This window comes from Pollachius pollachius, assembly GCF_949987615.1.
Source record: "Pollachius pollachius genome assembly, chromosome: 4".
NCBI classification, from domain to species: domain Eukaryota; kingdom Metazoa; phylum Chordata; class Actinopteri; order Gadiformes; family Gadidae; genus Pollachius; species Pollachius pollachius.
This window is the reverse complement of record NC_136937.1, coordinates 12,751,027-12,771,146: the sequence shown is the minus strand read 5'-3', so window position 1 is coordinate 12,771,146 and position 20,120 is coordinate 12,751,027. Positions and strand designations below refer to the sequence as shown.

At 48.9% G+C, this 20,120-nt stretch overlaps 1 protein-coding gene across 1 annotated transcript; it reads left to right on the top strand.

Moving 5' to 3' along the window:
- Window positions 1–3,587: 3,587 nt before the first annotated feature.
- LOC307075184 (amyloid-beta A4 precursor protein-binding family A member 1-like) lies at window positions 3,588–18,762 on the top strand (the record flags this gene model as incomplete). Its single annotated transcript, XM_079735690.1, has 14 exons — window positions 3,588–4,202; window positions 4,488–5,492; window positions 6,364–6,423; window positions 6,550–6,714; window positions 7,371–7,410; window positions 7,879–8,024; window positions 11,650–11,682; window positions 12,900–12,986; window positions 13,547–13,750; window positions 14,267–14,446; window positions 15,197–15,409; window positions 16,525–16,644; window positions 18,098–18,238; window positions 18,691–18,762. The coding sequence occupies 14 exons, from the start codon at window positions 3,588–3,590 to the stop codon at window positions 18,760–18,762; spliced, it is 3,081 nt and encodes a 1,026-aa protein (XP_079591816.1).
- Between the last annotated feature and the right edge of the window lie 1,358 nt (window positions 18,763–20,120).

Here is a 20,120-nt window from a genome sequence, read left to right as displayed (position 1 = left end):
CCTCGATGTATGCAGACATAGTCAGTAATAATTGATGCCTTGCGTTAGAAATACAGGTAGAATGGGGAAGCTAGGCGATGGGGGAAGATTAAATGTGACTTGCCTATGTGATTTTCTATGGTGGCTGGGGTGAAAGTAGGCCTCGTAAGCCTATGTTTACTATTCTAGACTAATCTGGGTCAAGTCTGTAGGCTGTACGATTCCAACCCGTCTACGACTCCCGTGTTGACCCGTTATAGACGACATGAAGTAGACCATCAATCAACCGACTGGACACCATAGTTACCCCGCGTGCCTGACTGCTCGCGCCGCCGCCTGCCTCACGTTGTCACGGTAACGCCTGATCTGGGGGGAATACGGCGGCACGTGACTAAGGTGAGAAAGCGTTCAAGGGGAATTATGGAGGAGAGCGTGTTGTGTAGGGCCCAACAACACCAGACCGGTTAACGTTAGGGCGGTTTGGTAACAACAGGGGGATAAATACAATGACACACGGCCTGAACACATGACGACCAGGAGACGACGAATAAACCAACGGGGAACGGGAAGGGAAAGGCGCCGCGCTCCGGTGCACCGTAACACGGTTTTTTGTCGTGTTGTACCAGCGTCTCTTTTGTAAAGGCGCTTTGTGCGTCGGTAATCCGCTCTGACGTCACGGCTCGGAGGGCGGGGCCGAGTTAATCCGAGCAGCGAGCAGCAAGTTGTGCGCGAGAGACGAGGACTGGCAGCGATGGAGATGGAGATGGGCAGAGCGACCCGGCCCACCCCTTCACAGTGACACAGTGCAGGTAGGTGAGGCGAGGCGGTCGACAGCTCAGTCCTTTTAATTGTGATGAAGTGAGGCGTGCGGGATGAAACGGGACGGGTGCAGAATCCCCCCTCGGAGCGGTGGTTAGCAGCCCGCAAGGTGGGTCGTGTCCCGTGCTGGCGGAACTAGGGGCTGCTACACCTGCAGATATAAATCCTGCCGGATTCGGAGAGAGCAAGGCAGGCAGTGAGGCGGATTGCTGCGTTGGGAACCGGGGGGCAAATATCACATCACCCTTGTTATATATTTATAGGGCAAATGCAAAAGTAGGCCAGCCTGTGTACCGGCCTACAACCCGTTAGTTTTAGGGTTGCGTCTATCCCGTGGTAGGATCGCTGGTTGGGATGTAGGCGATCGTAACGCCTTTATTTTGCACGATACGCCTGTGATTGATCCGTCGTTAATTGGAGCAGCCGGTACTAGTACCGTAGAGAGAGCGTCTTAACGTGTCCAGTTGTATTTTTCATCGTCAACGTGTCACTTGTACGGTGAACCAGTCGCATGTAACGGAGATCTGACAGGCCGGTGGTGAATGGCAATAAAATGTCCTCCCATCACCAACGAGCCACTAGAATAAAAACATTTGCCATGGCAATGGTTAATGCGTAAAATAGTTCTTATTGGTAGACGTGACATGTCAACGATGTAAATCATATGACTTAAAGAATATATCGATTTAATCAAGCAACGACCACGCTTGTCTCAGTGGGGGTCTGTGTGTGTGTAGGCCTAACGCGTAGCCTATTTTTCATATATTTTTTTCTATTCTGACCTCCATAAACGTATTTATGGCTCTCGGTGTGTGTGTGTGTGTGTGTTGGTGTGACGACGAGTAGGCTGTACCACTCCAACCACCACTTCTGCCACCACTACCACACCACGCCATCCCCCACCCCACAACCCGCCAGCCCCCACCTCACCCACCCACTCACTGCGTCTCCGCAGGACTGGGCAGACTGGTAATGGACCCAGTAGTGCCAGCCCATCTGTGACCCGTTCCACCCCAGGCCCTCCAGGAGGGGGGGCACTATTACACATACTACCGTCTTGTCTGTGTGTGTGTCTATGTGTCTGTGTAGCACACCTGCGTCCTGTGTGTGTAGCAGCACACAGCCAGCTTGGCCGCGGGCCCCCTGAAATGTATTCTGCTTTGGGCTTCAAATGAGGCCCCTGCTACTCTGAATGTCCCACGAGCGTCTCTCTTGTTCTGCACTTAGTCTTGCCTTAGTTCATCTTCGAGTCAAACAAAATGCCTGCACTTAAATGCTGAACCAAGATGATAGTTGAGGGAAACTATGCCGCAACGCTGTGCTGATGGGTTTACGCGGGTTCGGATTCTGAAGGCGTCGTTGAAGGCGTCTTATGTTGTGCTGAACGCGATCGCCATGGAGCCAGAGGTGTTTTCAGTGCTACGTGGAGGAGGAGGAGGGCTTGACTACATCGTTTTAAATGGTGCGGTCTTATAATGTGGCAACAGGATAGCATGCGTACTTACACCGCTCTCTGCGTTTGACATTGAGGGCATCACGTCGATAAGAGGGTGTGTAATATATACGTCTCTTTCTTCTCTTGGTAAAGAATCCCCTCAGACTCAAGGAGGGTGATTGAGATCATTTGGGATTATTCAAATTGTGCGGAACCAGATGATAAAATCGATTTCATTCAACTTTATTCACTGTTACACTTGTCTTCCACAAACAGACCAAACTGCCTTGCATGAAAAGAAAGGACATTGCCCTCCGATGGGGACTCTATCACCACACTTCATTATTTGATGAACCTAAAGACCACTTCATGATTTCCCTAATGCTTTTAATTATAGCAGCCTTAAACCCCTAATAACATATATTGCATCTTCCTGCAGCAGTGCTGTAAGGACCAGTGTTCTTATCCCTTTAGAAGCCCTTCATATTCAGATCAATAACGCGTCCATCTGTCTCAGCCCGCCCCTGATCAGATTCGTCTCTTAAGCCGCGTCTCCTCGTCTCTCGTTGAGGATGTTCTTCTCCTCCTCGTTTTCTTCCCCTGATTCTGTTGACTCTCTCCTCCCGGTCGGGCCATCTGCCTGCCCCTGGAGGGAGCGTTGGCGACGGGGGGGAAAGTGGTTCAGATTAAATCACACGGAGGCAATCCACTGGATTTAGACCAGCATGTTTTTATTCACACACAAAAACGCATGCATGCACAAGCCCATGCACACACACACACACACACACGCAACATATTCGGGCACACGCACAGGCACACACACAGAAACACACACATGCATGCACAGGCACACACACGAACATGCACGCACACACACCACACACACACGCACGCACACACACAAACACCACACGCACAAATACGTGCACGTATGCATGCAGACGCAAATGCAGACACACACACAAACACCCATGCAGGCACAGACATAACCACCCACGCACACGTACCCAAAGACGTTTGCACACACACACACACAGCCACACGGTCGTTGACAACATTCATTGACTTAACCTAGAATCATCGTAGACATCTATCCTTCAGACAAGTTTGCTAACATCTTGCTGTTATAACAAGCTATCATCTATAACCAATAATATTCCATTTATTGTCTCACCCTCCACCGGCGCCCTTTCTGATCACACGGCGTGCGTCGTGCGCGGCGTGACAGAAGCCATTGTGTCTCCTGTCTGCCGGCTCTTTCAGGTGTCAGCTGTCAGAGTGGCGTTCTCTCGAAGGAGGAGGAGCATGTTCTGAGAGCCACACACGCACACACGGATCACACTCTCCAGTCATGAGCCACAAGCACCAGGCGGGGGGCCTCGGAGACGCAGACGATGACGAGCCCGGCGGCAGGGACCCGGGCGCCCCCCGGAGCCGGCAGACCAACGGCTCCTCAGCGGACCCTGCGGCGCGCCGGTCCTGGAGGCCCTGTCAGACGCAGAGCCCGGACGGAGAAGCGGGCCACCACCACCACCACCACCACCACCACCACCACCCTCCCCAGCCACACCCTGCTGCAACGCACCAACACCACCCGGCCCCGCCGGCCCGCGGGCCCCCGCGGCAGCGCCGGCGGGGGCCCGCGTCAGGCACGGGGCCGGCCCAAGGCCAGGGCCGTCCTGCGGAGGGGATGGTCGCGGACGCCGAGCCACAGCCCGTGCCGCACCCCCGCCCGGGCGTCTCCCGCTACCGGCGCATGGGCGACCCCAACCCCCGGCTGAGGGCCCACAGGCAGAGGCCCCCGTGCGGGCCCCAGAGCGAGGGCCCGCCGTCGGCCTTGCCGCACGGCGGGGCCGACCGCTCGCAGGGCGGGGAGGGTCCCGACCGGGCCCTCCTGACGCAGACCGGGTCCGACCCCCCCGCCCGGGAAGACCCCCTCCCCCGCCAACGCACCGACTCCCCCGTCGTGGAGGAAGACGCGGGTGAGGGGCAGCCAGGGAGGGAGGAAGGGGAAGAGGCAGAGGAGGCGGAGGAGGCGGAGGGAACAGACCGGCAGGAGGGGGTCAACGGAGACGGCCGCGCGGCGGCGGCGGCGGCGGTGGCGGCGGGTCGCCACGGTTACGTCCACGACAACACCCAGGCCTTTGAGGACTGGAGGGAGGACCAGCGCGGGGAACGGGCGGTGGAAGAGGAGGAGCGGGAGGAGGAAGACGAGGGAGTGCGACGCGGCGGCGGCGGCGGCGCGGAGGAGAGCCTCGCCCCGGAGTCGGAGACCAACGACCTCTGCTCCGACACGGAGAGCGCCGCCTCCCTGAGCATGGAGGGCCACCTCCACAGCCCCCCGCCGCTGCACTCCCCCACGCCTCCCTCCTCCCCGGTGGTCTCCTCCTTCCCCCACCTGGACCCGTACGACGAGGACGCCGGCCTAAGCCCCGGCACCCCCGACCAGGACCCTCTCCCGGACCCCGACGAGGACGGCTCGGTCCACTCCGTGTCCTACACCTACCCCAAGACATACGCAGACTTTTACTCCGAGTCCCACTCCAAGTCCTGTCCCCAGCCGCTCGGCGAGGCCCACCCGGAGCCCTACACCAAGTCCTACCCGGACTCCTTCCCCGAAGCCCTCATCACGCCGTACCCCGAGCTGGGCCGGGAGCCCCACCGGAGGCCGGGCGGGAGGTGCGAGTCCTGGGACGAGGACGAAGAGGAGTCCTGCCGAGAGCCGTCGTCGGAGCACGGCGGCGGCCAGGGGAACGTGCAGAAGGGCGCCCCGGCCTCCCCCTCGGGACAGGGCAGCCCCCGGCCCCGGCTCTCCAGAGACCTCAGCTCCTTCCAGAGCCACGCCTGCCAGAGCCGCTCGGTGGGCTCCAGGCTGCACCACTACGACGGCCAGTCCGACGGCGAGGGCGACAGCACCGACGGCAGCCTCGGCTCCCGGAGCGCGGCGGCGGAGCGCAGGCCGGCCCGGGGAAAGGACGCCGCCCAGGACGGGGGCACGGCCGTCACGGGGCCGGCCTGCCAAGGGGACGCCCGGTCCAGCGAGCAGGCCAGGGCGGGAGAAGACCCCGGGAAGGGGTCCGGGGACGCCGTCAGCATGGCCATCAAAGACATCAAGGAGGCCATAGAGGAGGTGAAGACCAAGACGGTGAGATCCCCCTACACGCCGGACCAGCCCGTGGAGCCCATCTGGGTGATGAGGCAGGACGTCAGCCCCACGGAGGAGGGGTACCAGTCGACCGGGGGCTGTCACGGCGGGGTGAGTACGCACTGCCCCCTTATCGGTCTAGAATGAGGTCGTTTGGCCGATACTTTGTCGCTGTGGCGGGTTTTTGCGCTGATCGGGGTGATCGTCTCAGCAGTCGGTGTCAGCGTTGTTGCGACGAGGCGGTTGTAAAACCCCGGGGGAAGAGGCGTTTACGCAGATTTACGACCCGTGTGCCTCTTCGGCCGTTGCCAGGGCCGAGGGCGGTAGCTTTGAAGGCGTGCTCTCGCTGTGTTGCGGCATATTGTCCGCTGGATGGATGTTGGTACTCCTCACCTTTATTGCTGAGACTGTTTACTATTACGAACGCCTCCTCTAGTGCACCAGTTCTGTCTCTGCTGCTGTTCCTTCTCTTTCATCTCTGTCTGTCTCTCTCTCTCTCGCTCGCTCTTTCTCTCTCTCTCTCTCTCTCTCTCTCTCTCTCTCTCTCTCTCTCTCTCTCTGTCTGTGTGTCTCTCTCTCTGTGTCTCTCTGTCTGTGTCTCTCTCTGTCTGTTTCTCTCTGTCTGTGTCTCTCTCTCCCTTTCTCTCTGTTGCTCTCTCTCTCTCTCACTCTCTCTCTCTCTCTCTCACTCTCTCTCTCTCTCTCTCCCTTTCTCTCTCTCTTGCTCTCTCTCTCTCACTCTCTCTCTCTCTCTCTCCCTTTCTCTCTCTCTTGCTCTCTCTCTCTCTTGCTCTCTCTCTATGTCAAATTCAATTTCAAGGTGCTTCATTGGGGTGTCAAAATTGATCATTTGTTTCACCAAAGCAAAACATGAGTTGTCATAATAAGCCAACGTGAACAGTGGAAGAGCAAACAGATCATAATGAGACGTGATGCTAACCAAACACAACCCCATACTTATCTTTCTCTCTCTCTCTTCCAGTCCATGTCGGAGTCTCCCGACCACTACGGCTCGGCGGTGCTGCGGGACCCGGGCAGTCCCGTGGGGCCCGAGTCCTCCAGGGGGTCCCACCACCACCACCACCAGCAGCAGCAGCAGCAGCAGCAGCAGCAGCAGCAGCAGCACTACCAACAACACCACCCTCAGAGCCTGGCCCACCCGACCCAGCTGAGGGATCGCGAGGGAGCCCGGCAGACCCAGCCCTACGTCCAGCCGCAGCCCTACCCGCCACCCGTTCTACCCAATCAGCAGCAGAGGCCGGCGCCGGCCAATCAGCCGCCAGCAGGCCAGCCCCCGTCCCCCAGTCTGGCCCAGCATCCCTCGGCCCAGGAGGTGAGCGGGGTCTTTGATTCGCTGCTGAGTCTCATCCTATAGAGGAGTTTATGAAGCGGGTGTTTGCATGTTAAGTTGGTGTCCAACCTGTATTTAGAGGTGTTACAGACAACATGAAATGGGGTTTGAAATGCGTGGTGCGTTTGCATTTGTTTATGTTTGGCGTGTGGTTATTTCCAAAGGATTAGCGCAGTGTAAAAGGTGGGACAAATGGGATTTCATTCATCAGTGTGTAAGCGGGCCGTGCAAATAAGGATATCTTGAGTCTTTAAACGAGGGGAACGTTTGAGTCACGTTCAAGAGGTTGAATGTAAAGTACGTTCTGTTTGTCCTGGTTTTGGCACACTGTTCTTGGCATGGGGAATTGGCTCTGAAGGTGAAAAGTCGCTTTTGATATCCCTGTGTCTTAATGTGGTTTGGAACAGTCCCTATCGTTTCGTTAGTTTCTGCTATCAGGCAGGTTTCGCTGCTTCATTTACATGAATGTATCGCTACCGATATAAATCAGAGATGGGTCTTTTTCTTAGAAAATACGTTTTTTTTTGTCCGTTGTCAATCTTCGAGGTCTCGTTGACAATGTTTTTGTATTTTGTATTTTTTCTATGTGCTCTTGTGATTCCTGGTTATTCACAGTCTTTTCTTTGTTTGGTTTCTAGATGCGCAGACCACTGCACTCCTTTCCAACATTTGTGGAAGGTGAGTTTCTCGCAATTCTCCTCCTAAAATGTTTATTTTATGTGAAGAGATGCATGATGGGCAAAGTGCATTTTGCTGTTTTCTCACAATGGTGTGTGTGTTATAACCTGAGTTCACTATAAAATATGTGCACATCACTCTTATAAAATGTGTGTACATCACTCTCAAACAAACACACACACAATCACAATTGTGTGTGTGTTTGTTTGAGGGTGTGTGTGTGTGTGTGTGTGTATGTGTGTTTCAGTCAGTCTGTGTGTGTGTGTGTGTGTGTGTGTGTGTCTGTGTGTGTGTGTGTGTCTGTGTGTGTTTGTGTGTATGTATGTGAGTGTTTGTTTGTGAGTGTGTGTGTTGTATATTACGCACACACACATATCGGTCGTGTCTGTATGTGTATGTTTGGGACACACTGGACCCACTTCAGTCCCTATCTGACCCGGGTGCACCCTTCCCCGCCCTTTGCTCCAGTCCCAGGACCATGTGACCCAGAGGACCTGATTGACGGCATCATCTTTGCCGCCAGCTACTTAGGCTCCACCCACCTGCTGTCTGAGCGCACGCCCAGCAAGAGCGCGCGCATGCAGCAAGCTCAGGAGGCCATGCACCGAGTCAGGGTGAGCGCAAGCGTCACTCACGCCTCCTTCTGTTAATACAGTCTCCACCACACTCAGTTGGCTTCTCACAGGTTCGCATACAACAAAAATACAAATAACAAAAAAGAACATAATTTGTATACGTATAATAGCACTACACTTATCGGGGGGGAATTATTCATAAGTTTGTATTTTTTTTGAGATATGTTTTATGGTAAGCGTCTTTTCCGTAACCACAATTTGTTGAAAAATTTCAGGCCACTAATCCTGATTTGGGAAGGTTTACATTGTACCAGTTTCTTGAAACAACCTTCTGACTTGTTTTTAGACATCCCTTCCTTATCAGCAATTGACGATGAACCCACCATTACAATTAACGTCACGTTTACGTTTGTTATTGCATTGGTATGAGAGTCAATATGTAATATCCCTAAATCAGTGTGTGCACTGTAATGTTCAAAGACAAAGGGCTGTTCTGTGTGGGATTTTGATACATGTGCTTCATGAGTTAGTGCTCATGAGCAAGGCAGCAGCATTATACCATTGAACTGGTCTGTTGTTTGCTGCAGTGTGGATCTATCGCTCTATTTCGAGAGGTGGGGTTGAAAGCAGGAGGACAGGGGACAGGGTTTTTTCCCACAGGAATCAATATAACCTAATTTCTTATCCATAGACATGGAATGAATGCCCAATAATGTAGCATACAAATTCTAATCACATCTAAAAGTCTTTATGGCTCTCTCTATGGTGAGCATTATCTCAACTGGTAGAATCATGTGTTGATAGAATTCTCTTTGTTTTAAATAACCGTGACAATTAGCGTTTTGACATGCTAACAGTAGCATTCTGGAAAATGTAGTGCAACGGACCTTAGGACCGTTTCACCAGTCTCTTCAGACAGATGATGTGAAGCCACACACGATGGTTCTTCCCTGAGTGTGAAGTCCCTGTGTATTGTCTGACTACGCCACCAGAGAAGGCTGAGGGCACTTTTATTGACCCTTGAGAAAGTCAATTTAAAGGGGCGCCTATCGCAAGGAAGAGATGGTCCTTTTGGTCTGCGTTGGCAGGAAGTCAATCAAACTGATCCGGCATAGTGGTCTTTTGCATGGTAGTCATAACGTTTAGCGGTTTTAATATTTAATGAACGTGAATGCGCTTGGCTTTGTGAGTCGGGGCAAAGTGGGCATTCAGTGCAGGCAGGCATTGGATGAAAAAGCTATTCAGAAAGCTTATTTAAAAAATCTAATATGCCTCGCTGCTCGTTTTTCTTGATTTGTGGTCTTTCTTGGTTCTTTATTCGTAGCCTTGATCAACGCTTAGATCATTGCACATGAATTTCAAAATTCTTGTTGGTTTTGCAAGGATAAGCAGAGACACGTCTCGCCAACACCTCAATCACAGCACATTCCTCTCACTTTCCTTAGCTGAGACAGGCAGAGCTCTAACACACACTCAGAGGATACAGGGATGAGTCATTTGAAACACAGTGGAACTATTTTTGATCAGTTTTACCACCCTAAGCTAAATATAATGCCCAGGAGTACATCGTGTGATCCTGCTGATTGAGCATATCATACATCAGGAAGCCGAAGAAAATAATTCTGTTGATTAGTCTTATGGTCAGACTAAAGGTTTTAGGAGAAGAGAAACTTACACCAGAGAGCCTCAGGCTGGTGATATTATTATCAATAGATTTCGGACATCCAGTTGATAAGTCGACTCATAGTTACATCTCTACTTTTAAGGTCCTTTCATCCTTTTCAATGTCCTGTCATCCTCCCCCTAAGCAAAACGAAAAACACACAATGGAACCAATTTCCAGGTGAAATGGACATTTCTATAAAATAAACATTGATTTTGAAATGTCAGAGTGATGACATGCAGCAAAAGGGGATGTGTCTGACTCATGGTGTGTGCGTGGGCGTACGTCAGACCTGTGTGTCAGTCAGTCAGTCTGGCTGGGAAGGGACGGGAAGACTCCAACAGGTGCTTAACTTCAAATGCTGTGTCCAGCAGAATGGTCGCAGTTTAAGCCGAAACACTATTGATACAAAGAGAGCCTAATATAGTACCTCTATAGACCATTAGTAGGGCATTTTACACAAAACCCATTGAATAAAGGCGGCTAAACAGACAATCCTTGAAATCGGTGTTGACATAAGTGTACATACACATAAAGGCCATGTATGTGTGTATTCATATATATATGTGTGTATGTATGTATGTATGTATGTATGTATGTATGTATGTATGTATGTATGTATGTATGTATGTATGTATGTATGTATGTTTGTATGTGTGTATGCATGTATGTATGTAGTATGTATCTATGTATGTAGTATGTATCTATGTATTCACATGTATGTATGCATACGTGTATTTATGTATGTATGTATGTATGTATGTATGTATGTATGTATGTATGTATGTATGTATGTATGTATGTATGTATGCATTCATATGTAAGCATTTAATCATGTGTGAACTGTGACTATATTTCTGGAATTGCAAGATTTAGCTGTTACTATGGGAACCTTATTCAAGTTATTGAGAATCCTTATTTTACATACAAGACTTTGGCAATGCCAGACCAATTAGTGCTGAAGGAATTCTACTGCTAAAATCGTTTGAATGCACCCAACATGAGTAGGTCAGGCACACGCACACACACACACACACACACACACACACACACACACACACACACACACACTCACACATCTTTGCAGCGCACACGATCGTTTGCATGGCTCCTACGTTGTCATGGAAGCCCGACTCAACCCAATCAAGAAAGCGGATACATATTGGTCCGTGCGTTGTAAAAGTTCCAGATATGCGTCTGCATACATGGGGGAGAGCTAACACTATAGTGTCCATTGTGAGCAGGGAAGTGGTGATATGCTGGAGCTCTCCTTGTGTTATGATAGTTCATCGACTGCCGCAGGGCACCAGTGTCTGGCTCTATATAACTATATATATACGACTGCATCACTGGAGCTCCGGACAGCCTGTTCTATCCAGTGGATGTCAGCCGGCACAGCAGGGCTGGCTCTGAGACTGACGTGTCACCTGTCAATCAGACACGCCGCGGGTCCATGCTGTCACTCCGATCGAGGGGAAGGGTCGTGACGAAGGAGCAAAGTTTGTGTTGAAGGGGGGAAAGTTTCCGAGCTTCCACGAGGTGTGGTGTCTGCAGGGGCCCGATGACGGCAGACGTGATAGACGATCAAAATCCCGGGGACATGTATTCACACACACACACACACACACACACACACACACACACACACACACATACACACACGACGCACCCACCGCCCTGGTCTCTGGTTAGCGGCATGACATGTGGGATGGAGAGTGGATAAGCCGTGCGTCTCACACCCTGCTTGCTATTCTTTAAGAGTTGGGTTGAGTGTACCTCGCTCTCTTTTCTGTTGCTTTTTCACTCTGCATTTATTTCCCTTTCTGTGTGTGTGTGTGTGTGTGTGTGTGTGTGTGTTTTTATATGTGTCTCTCTCTCTCTCTCTCGCTCTCGCTCTCTTTCGCTCTTTTGCTCCTTTACTTTTACCGGCTTTCATTCTTTGTCCCTCTGCTTTTCTGTTCTCTGCTCTTTGTTTTGGTGTCTGCTCTCTGGTCACTGCAGGCTGCTCAAAAGCAGGCAAAGAACAGGAAGAAGGTAAGACCCTTTTCTCCGTCTCCGTCCCTTCTGTCGTCTGTGTCTCGTAGCATCCCTAGTTCCCGGAGAACAGGGCTGGTGTGTCTGCAGACGTCTGTGTTGATGTGACAACGTGTGTAAGTGTCCTGTGTGTTCTGGTGCGGTTCTCCAGCCTGCGGTCTCTCGTACACTGGTTATAACAGCTTGAGCTTCCTCCCCTGCATAGCTGGGATGTCACTTCATTCATCGTCACGGGACCCACCAGTGTATTTCGTATTCAAAGGACCATATTTTCCAAGTACTTAGTATTTCGTCGTGCGTTAAATGAGTTCCCTCAAAACTTTTGTTTCATGGCCCTTTTAAAAGTCTTTTCAAAGAAGAGGATGTGTTTAAGTGCTCAGACAAAAGCCTTTGCAACCTCCGGTGTTGGTTTATGCCTTTGATTTTAATGATTTGATTAGAATTCGTCTCTGCATCTCACATCCATAATTCATGGCGTGTCGCGGGTCTTCCATATGTCAGAGGCCCCTTTGTGTGGATAATTTATGGAACATTTATTATGCACATCGCCTGATTGTCATGTAGGACCCGGTTTGCTTCACGCTTTAGAAGCTCCACTGAAGATGAGAAGTTCAAGGGGTCGGGGGGGAGGTTCCAGCGGGTTTAGTTAGTGGTGTGGACGGAAGAACCACCAATTTAAGATAGAAGGACAAAAGGAGAATAAAAAGGAAATAGCTTCTCATGCAATTGGGTGAGATGTCATGAGTATATGCATAATGTATGACCGAGGAAGGTGGAATCATCCAAACATCGTCTCCGTGATGCGACTTAAGCACCAGACCTCTACTGGAAGCACTGGTGCCTTTTAACATTGTCATGAAGACGGGTACCCTCTCTGATGAAGTCAAAATGACTCACGATGACATTGACAAGTTAGATGACTGGGGTGTTTAATTCCCACGTTCTGCCTTCAATCCCCAGTAACTAGTGCTTAACTGGTTGGAACCCTCTAGCAAGATGTCCCAGCCCATACTGCACCTCTATATCCTCTCCTCTATATCCTGCTGTTTTTTTGTAGTCTGTTTAATATACCCTTGTTCAAGAGAATGGATGTAGTGACGTACATATGTCCCTTATAGTGTGTGGAGGTCATGCTGAAGTAAGACAAGAGACGTGGGGGCATTAGAATAAGTATTGTTGTCAAACGCTCACTTCCTGTTTGTCTTGTGATCCTGCAGAGTACAGAAGCAGAGACGCCCTCTACTGGCGAGGTGGACCTCTTCATGTCCACGCAGAGGATCAAGGTTCTCAACGCAGACACTCAGGTAACCAAGAGCGACCTGGAGTCAACGACCGAAACCCCAAGTCACCGATAGTGACCTGAGGTCACCAATAGCAAGCTGGAGCAACCAATAGCAACCTGATGTAACCAACACCATTGTGAAGTAACCAACACCATCGTGAAGTAACCAATAGCAACCTGAAGTAACCAATAGAAACCGGATGTAACCAATAGGATCCTGAAGTAACCAATAGCCACCTGAAGTAACCAATAGCCACCTGAAGTCAGTTATAATATATCAACATTAAACCTGCCAGCCCGCATATATTGACTTGTCACAAAATTGTATCAGCTGTAAAGATAAATTAAGGACAACCACGCCTTTGTAAAGAAGTGCTCTCAGTGTTGGTCATTGTAGGGCTGTCAGCTCTCCTGCTAACGACCCTTCAACTCAGTATCACTGAGCGGAGGACAGGTGTGTTTCAGAACCCTCTGTGTGAAGAAGGTGGACATGTGACTGTGGGTAGCAGTTAGCCTTGAAAGGTGACCATTAGCCCTCTGTGGGGTCTATAAGAAGTGTGTGTGTTCCCCCCCCCCCGCCAGGAGGCCATGATGGACCTGCCGCTCCGGACCATCTCCTACATCGCCGACATCGGCAACATGGTGGTGCTGATGGCGCGGGGCAAGATGGTGCGGTCCCGGAGCGCCACGCAGGAGCCCCCCGAGCCCAGCGGCGAGCAGGAGACCCTGTCCGGGGACGACCGCCGCCTCTACCGCATGATCTGCCACGTGTTCGAGTCCGAGGACGTACGTCGACAATCCGCGGTTGTTGTTGTTGTTGTTGTTGTTGTTGTTGTTGTTGTTGTTGTTGTTGTTGTTGTTGTTTTTGTTTTTGTTGTTTTGTAACAGGTTAAAAGTGATGGATAACACAAATCTGTACTCTACTTCTAATTCATATATTGTATTGAGGGTTATCAAGGTGTGCATTTAGGCATCGGGATAGATAGATTGTGTGTGTGTGTTGTTTGTTGACATGGAGTAACATCTGTGCTCAGGCGTCTCTGCTCAAAGTCATTAATGCTTGAAAAGAAACAAAAGTGCTTTTCAAAGTTATCCTTTTGCATAAAGAATGTGGTGCTCTCTCTCTCTGTCTCTCTCCCTCTCTCTCTCCCTCTCTCTCTCTGTCTCTCTCTCTCCCTCTCCCTCTCCCTCTCCCTCTCTCTCTCTCTCTCTCTCTCTCTCTGTCTCTCTCTCCCTCTCTCTCTCTCTCTCTCTCCCTCTCTCTCTCTCTCTCTCTCTGTGGGTCTTCCACCTCTCCACCAGGCCCAGCTCATAGCCCAGTCCATCGGCCAGTCCTTCAGCGTGGCCTACCAGGAGTTCCTGCGGGCCAACGGCATCGACCCCGAGGACCTGAGCCAGAGGGAGTACAGCGACCTGCTCAACACTCAGGACATGTACAACGACGACCTCATCCACTTCTCCAAGTCAGAGAACTGCAAAGACGTGAGTCTGCCACCAGGGGGAGGTACACTGTCAGAGGTCGAGCCTGGGAACAGACCCTTTATACAGAGGTGCTGTCAGTAGGACAAATATCAGGGGTCACTCATATCCCTGATTATGAGCAGGCTAAAGCCTGGCACACATCATGCTTTTTATAAAATCTCAAGACACACCCCTAACGATGGATGAGATACAATTTACAGTTTTGGTCGTTGTGTGTGTGTGTGGTGAGCTGTGTGGCAAAATCGTTGCCTTCCACACACTTAACCGATTCCGTTCCCCAACAACAGAGTCTCTTGCAAAACCACAATTGCAGTCTCATGAACAAAAACGTGTCTTTAGCGTAAACAAACAACGTGGACATCCTAAAGAACCATGGACAAAGTCATGGAGTCAAAATGGACAAACAATTGTTACGACCATCGAAAAGGCTTTACTGACCAGAGTCAAACAGGGCAAATCTGATACAAACCGTGCACTAAGGAATTCGCCTTGTAGTGCCCAGATTCCAACCTGTGGAACCTTCCACCTTACTGTCTCTCTTCACGCTGCTGTCCATAAAGACACAGAAGCAACCTTAACTAAACAGAAGCGTAGAAACGTCTTTCTCTCATTCACATAGTGACCAGGTATATCATAAAAACCACTCATCATTTTACAAGTATAGACATTCCTACCAAATATACCCATAACCCAAATCACACATGACATCAAACTCAGTGGTAAACGTGACCACCGGCCCTCCTCCCCCAGGTTTACATCGAGAAGCAGAAAGGCGAGATGCTGGGCCTGGTGATCGTGGAGTCGGGCTGGGGCTCCATCCTCCCGACTGTCATCATCGCCAGCATGATGCATGCTGGGCCGGCGGAGAAGTCGGGGCGGCTGAACATCGGGGACCAGATCATGACCATCAACGGGACGAGTCTGGTGGGGCTTCCCCTCAACACCTGCCAGAGCATCATCAAGGTGGGACGCCCTTGTTGCTATCAGCCTGGGTTGGAGCCTCGATGGCTACGGCGGAAGTCACAGTTTCAGTCGTTGGTTTTTTTCTGAAAAAACATATTTAAACACAGTATTTTTATTTACATTGTACTTTTCCAATACATTTACATTTAAATTGAGGGTATTTAGCAGATGCTTTTATCCAGAGTGACCTACAATAAGTACATTTGTCAGAAACAATATTGCTGTTGGTACAGTTAGGATGTTCATTGAAACATGCACCAATAATCACTAGGTTAACCCGTTCCTCGTGTCCAACAAAGATAGCTAGGATAAGATGCTACAGAACTAGTAATATTTTTTTTGTGCCAGGACGTACGACATACATACGTGTGTACATTAAGTGCCAGGACGTACAACATACAATAAGTGTGTACATTAAGTGCCAGAATGTACAACATACATAGGTGCGTATGCTAAGTGCCAGGACGTAGAACAAACAATAAGTGTGTACATTAAGTGCCAGGACGTAGAACATACAATAAGTGCGTAGGAGGGGTGTCAGGGGTTGGCTGTGCTACAAAACACAAGAGATTACAACTGCAATACAATGACATTTATTTTTTATTTTTATACATATTATCACAAATGCAACCTTGAAATATGGTTATTCATTAGATGGTTCAACTATGAAACCCCTAGCATGGAAAACAAAACGAAGCAAAATCCAAGGTGACTTTGATTTCAGGTACTATAGTGTGGCTGGCTCACAGGACATGGTCAGATGAGGCCTGCGGCCATAGGGGGATTGAGCCCAGTAACCTTTCAGAACATTTGCGTCAGTGCTATCCGATACCCTGGATCGATTGACTCATGACAGGCACATTTTATTCAAAGGAAACGCTCTGGTTCTGATATGTTTTATGGAGACAAGATCTTCAGCAGAAGAATGACATAGGGCAGGTTCCAACTCCATCACATTTCTTTAATAAAATCTTACTTTTGATATCAAATTTGGTATTTTTCTCTTTCAAATTTCAGTTCTCTCTCTCTCTCTCTCTCTCTCTCTCTCTCTCTCTCTCTCTCTCTCTCTCTCTCTTGTCTTCGTAACCCTGCTGTCCCCCTGTCCTCCCCACCAGGGTCTGAAGTCCCAGTCCAGGATCAAGATGAACATCGTGCGGTGCCCGCCCGTTACCATGGTGCTGATCCGTCGGCCCGACCTGCGCTACCAGCTGGGCTTCAGTGTGCAAAACGGCATCGTAAGAGACCCGCTGTAGAGCGACCCCCACCCACCCCGCGATGCTAGGGACGCCATTTAGCATTTAGCCTATTTATCCTATTAAAGGTGATATATTATACCACCAGGTGTGAGTGTGATCAGCCGTTACAAGCTGTTTTGAAAATCGGCCTCTTCTGACATCACAAGTGGGCGTGTCCAACCTAGATGTATGACGGATAGATAAGCAACGTTTGCTACAGTCCACTGGGTAGGCTGTCAGACTGATCTATCCAGCACACATCTAGGTGGAAACGCCCACTTGTGATGTCAGAAGAGGCAGAGCGGCTTGTAACGGCTAATCACACTCACACTTGGTGGTATAATATGTCCCCTTTAAAGTATTCCATGGATGGATATAATGAAGCTTCCTTCATTATAGCGCTGCATCCTTGCATCCTTGATGAGGAAACAATGTGCAAATGGAACTGCCTTGGGATTGTCTGTTACCGTTGGCAACAGGCGTAGTAGAGGGATTGTGGTACATTTCAGTGAAATGCTGCATCCTTCAGTCACAGGATGACAAAAGTCATTAGAGACATTGAACGTTGAGTTTAAATGATTTGCGTCAATGTTTTAGTGTTCCTGACTGCAGGCACACACGCGTCTAAGGTTATATTAGTTTAGTCTAGTTCTCGTCTGTATAAATGTGTTAAACCTGAACTGATTAATCAAAAAGGGGGCAGACTGAGACAAGGACAAGTTGTACAACGGAGGCATTACACTCCCATGAAAACCCTCAAAAGAGTGTTCCACTGTTACCTAGCAACAGGGCTGGAGCAGGATTATGAAATACTGCATAAACATTCAAACAGAATGTAATGCATGCGTTCAAACTCCCCAAACTTCTTCCTTGAGACTAGATTTTTTTTTCTATCTTGCTTCAACATCTCACATTGAAGTTATAGCTAAAGCCTTAACAAAACAGAAACTGATCTGGATATTTAGTTATTGTAACTTTATGCACGGACTAATGTCTTTGCCTAGTATATTATTGAGTTAGGTTGTGGATCATAGCGTATCATTTGTTCTATTGCTGAAGTTTCATGTTAGATAATAAGATAATCTTGTTTTTATACTATGAAATCATTTTTTCTATCTATTAATGGTTGACAATGCATTCTTCCCATGAAAGACTGAGGCAAGCTGGAATAGTCCTTTCCCGAACAACTCTTTTTAACTGCAGCTCCGTCACATTTTTCTGTTATCTCTTAGCCGTTGTTTAGTGGAGAAAGGAATACTGTTTATATGTGTGTGTGTGTGTGTGTGTGTGTGTGTGTGTGTGTGTGTGTGTGTGTGTGTGTGTGTGTGTTATTATGTATGTGTGTATGTGTATGTATATGTGTGTTTGTATTGGTATGTATGTTTATGTGCATGTGTGTATTTGTGTGTATGTTTGTATGGTTATGTTTATGTGTGTGCTCCTGTGTGTACAGATCTGTAGTCTGATGCGGGGGGGCATCGCTGAGAGGGGAGGGGTCCGCGTTGGCCACCGCATCATCGAGATAAACAGCCAGAGTGTGGTGGCCACACCCCACGAGAAGATTGTCCAGATCCTGTCCAACGCCATGGGAGAGGTGGGCTCACGTACCCCCATGCTACACAGAGAGCATAGGAAACAAAGCACATAGGACATAGGAAACATAGCACATTAGCACACAGAACATAGGACACATAGCACATAGAACACAGAACAGAGGACACACAGAACATTGGACGCAAAGAACATAGGACATGTAGAACATTAGCACACAGACATAGGTCACACAGCACATCAGCACATAGAACATAGAACACACAGCACATGAGGTGCTGGTCCATAATAACGTGTGGATTATTAAGCCAGGGTTTTAATTAGAACTGTTATTTTTTCTGGATACGGCAATGTTTCCACCCGAAGAGCCCAGGTTCCATCACTGATGATGTGTCTAAGTGCATCATTAGATATAGGTGTATTAGATGTATATTAAACTGAGAAGGATCTGATGACTCTGACCCCTGTGTCCGTCTGATGTGTTTTCTGCTGCAGATCCACATGAAGACCATGCCTGCTGCCATGTACCGTTTACTGACCGCACAAGAACAGCCTGTCTACATCTGAGAGCCTGACTACCCCTACCCTACCCCCTACCAACCTACATCCCACCCTCTGACCCTACACCCTACCATCTGATCTTATACCACCTGACCTCTGACCATCTGACCTCTGAACATCTGACCTCTTATCACCTGACTTCTGACCACCTGACCTCCGCCCACCTGACCTGTGACCCCTGACCTCTGCCCACCTGGCCTCTGAACACCTACGTCGGACCACACCTCTCACTGGGATTCCTCGTTCGCTCCACTTCAGCCACAAAACATCCAAGATATATATTAGCCATTTTAACATATCTTTTTTTATTTCAACATCACTTTACGTATCTCGTTTGATATCACAATTATTCTGTTCTCAACAGCACAGATTTGCCTTAATCTGTAGGAGTATGTGTCATGTTTAACATGTAAATACACAGATTATTTCACGGTAGGCGGAGTGTTTATGTGATATGGTTTATGTATAACCAAAGATAAGTTGTGTATTTTTATTATGCATATTTAGTTGGAAAAATAGAATGATTACATTTACCTTAAATGGTTATATGAATTGAATGTACTTACAAATATGGACCTACACATCTTGGACCAGAACATAAAGACAAATAACTGGAGAGGTTATATATATATATATATATATATAAATACGGAAAACGCATGCAAAAGAAACCCTACATAATACTTGGGGAATACTGGAAGTTGTTATGATGAATGAGGGAGTCTTGTTGTTGGTCTAAAGTCACTGTACTGGGTTTGGAGCTAAACACATTTCAATATCATTCATCCTGACGGCTAACAGACAAGGTGATAGAAAGGGATAGCCTGAATTGATGTAAACGACACATGTATTAATCCAGGCCTGGTTGTCCTCCTTTGTATTACGTGAAAAATAAACTCCCAAGGTCGCCACTGTGGACGTTTAACTTGCAACCTCTCATATCAGCAGTTATCTTTGACAGGAATGATAAAGATGTAGCCCTAAGCGGCGATCAGGGGGTTTCAAACCCACATATGACCGTTTAAATATGACAACGCACAGACATGCAGCTTCTTCTAGTACCAGTCGATTATGACAGCCATTGCACTCCTGACCATCCCTGGAAGGAGGTATCCCCACTCTGCGTTCCTTCTCAAGATGTCTTCCTTGCTAATTGAAGGGAGTTTTATCTTGGGCTAGGGTTAGGGGGATGTCATAAATATATTGCCTGTTAAGCCCTTTGAGACTGTACCTGTGATTAAGGGCTGTACTAATACAATTTAATTAAATTGAACCAGTCAGGGCCTCATGGCTCAAATTGCTTATTATAGCTCCATCTGGCCACTCTTGATTTATTTCAAATTTCTCTTAATATTAACATCTGA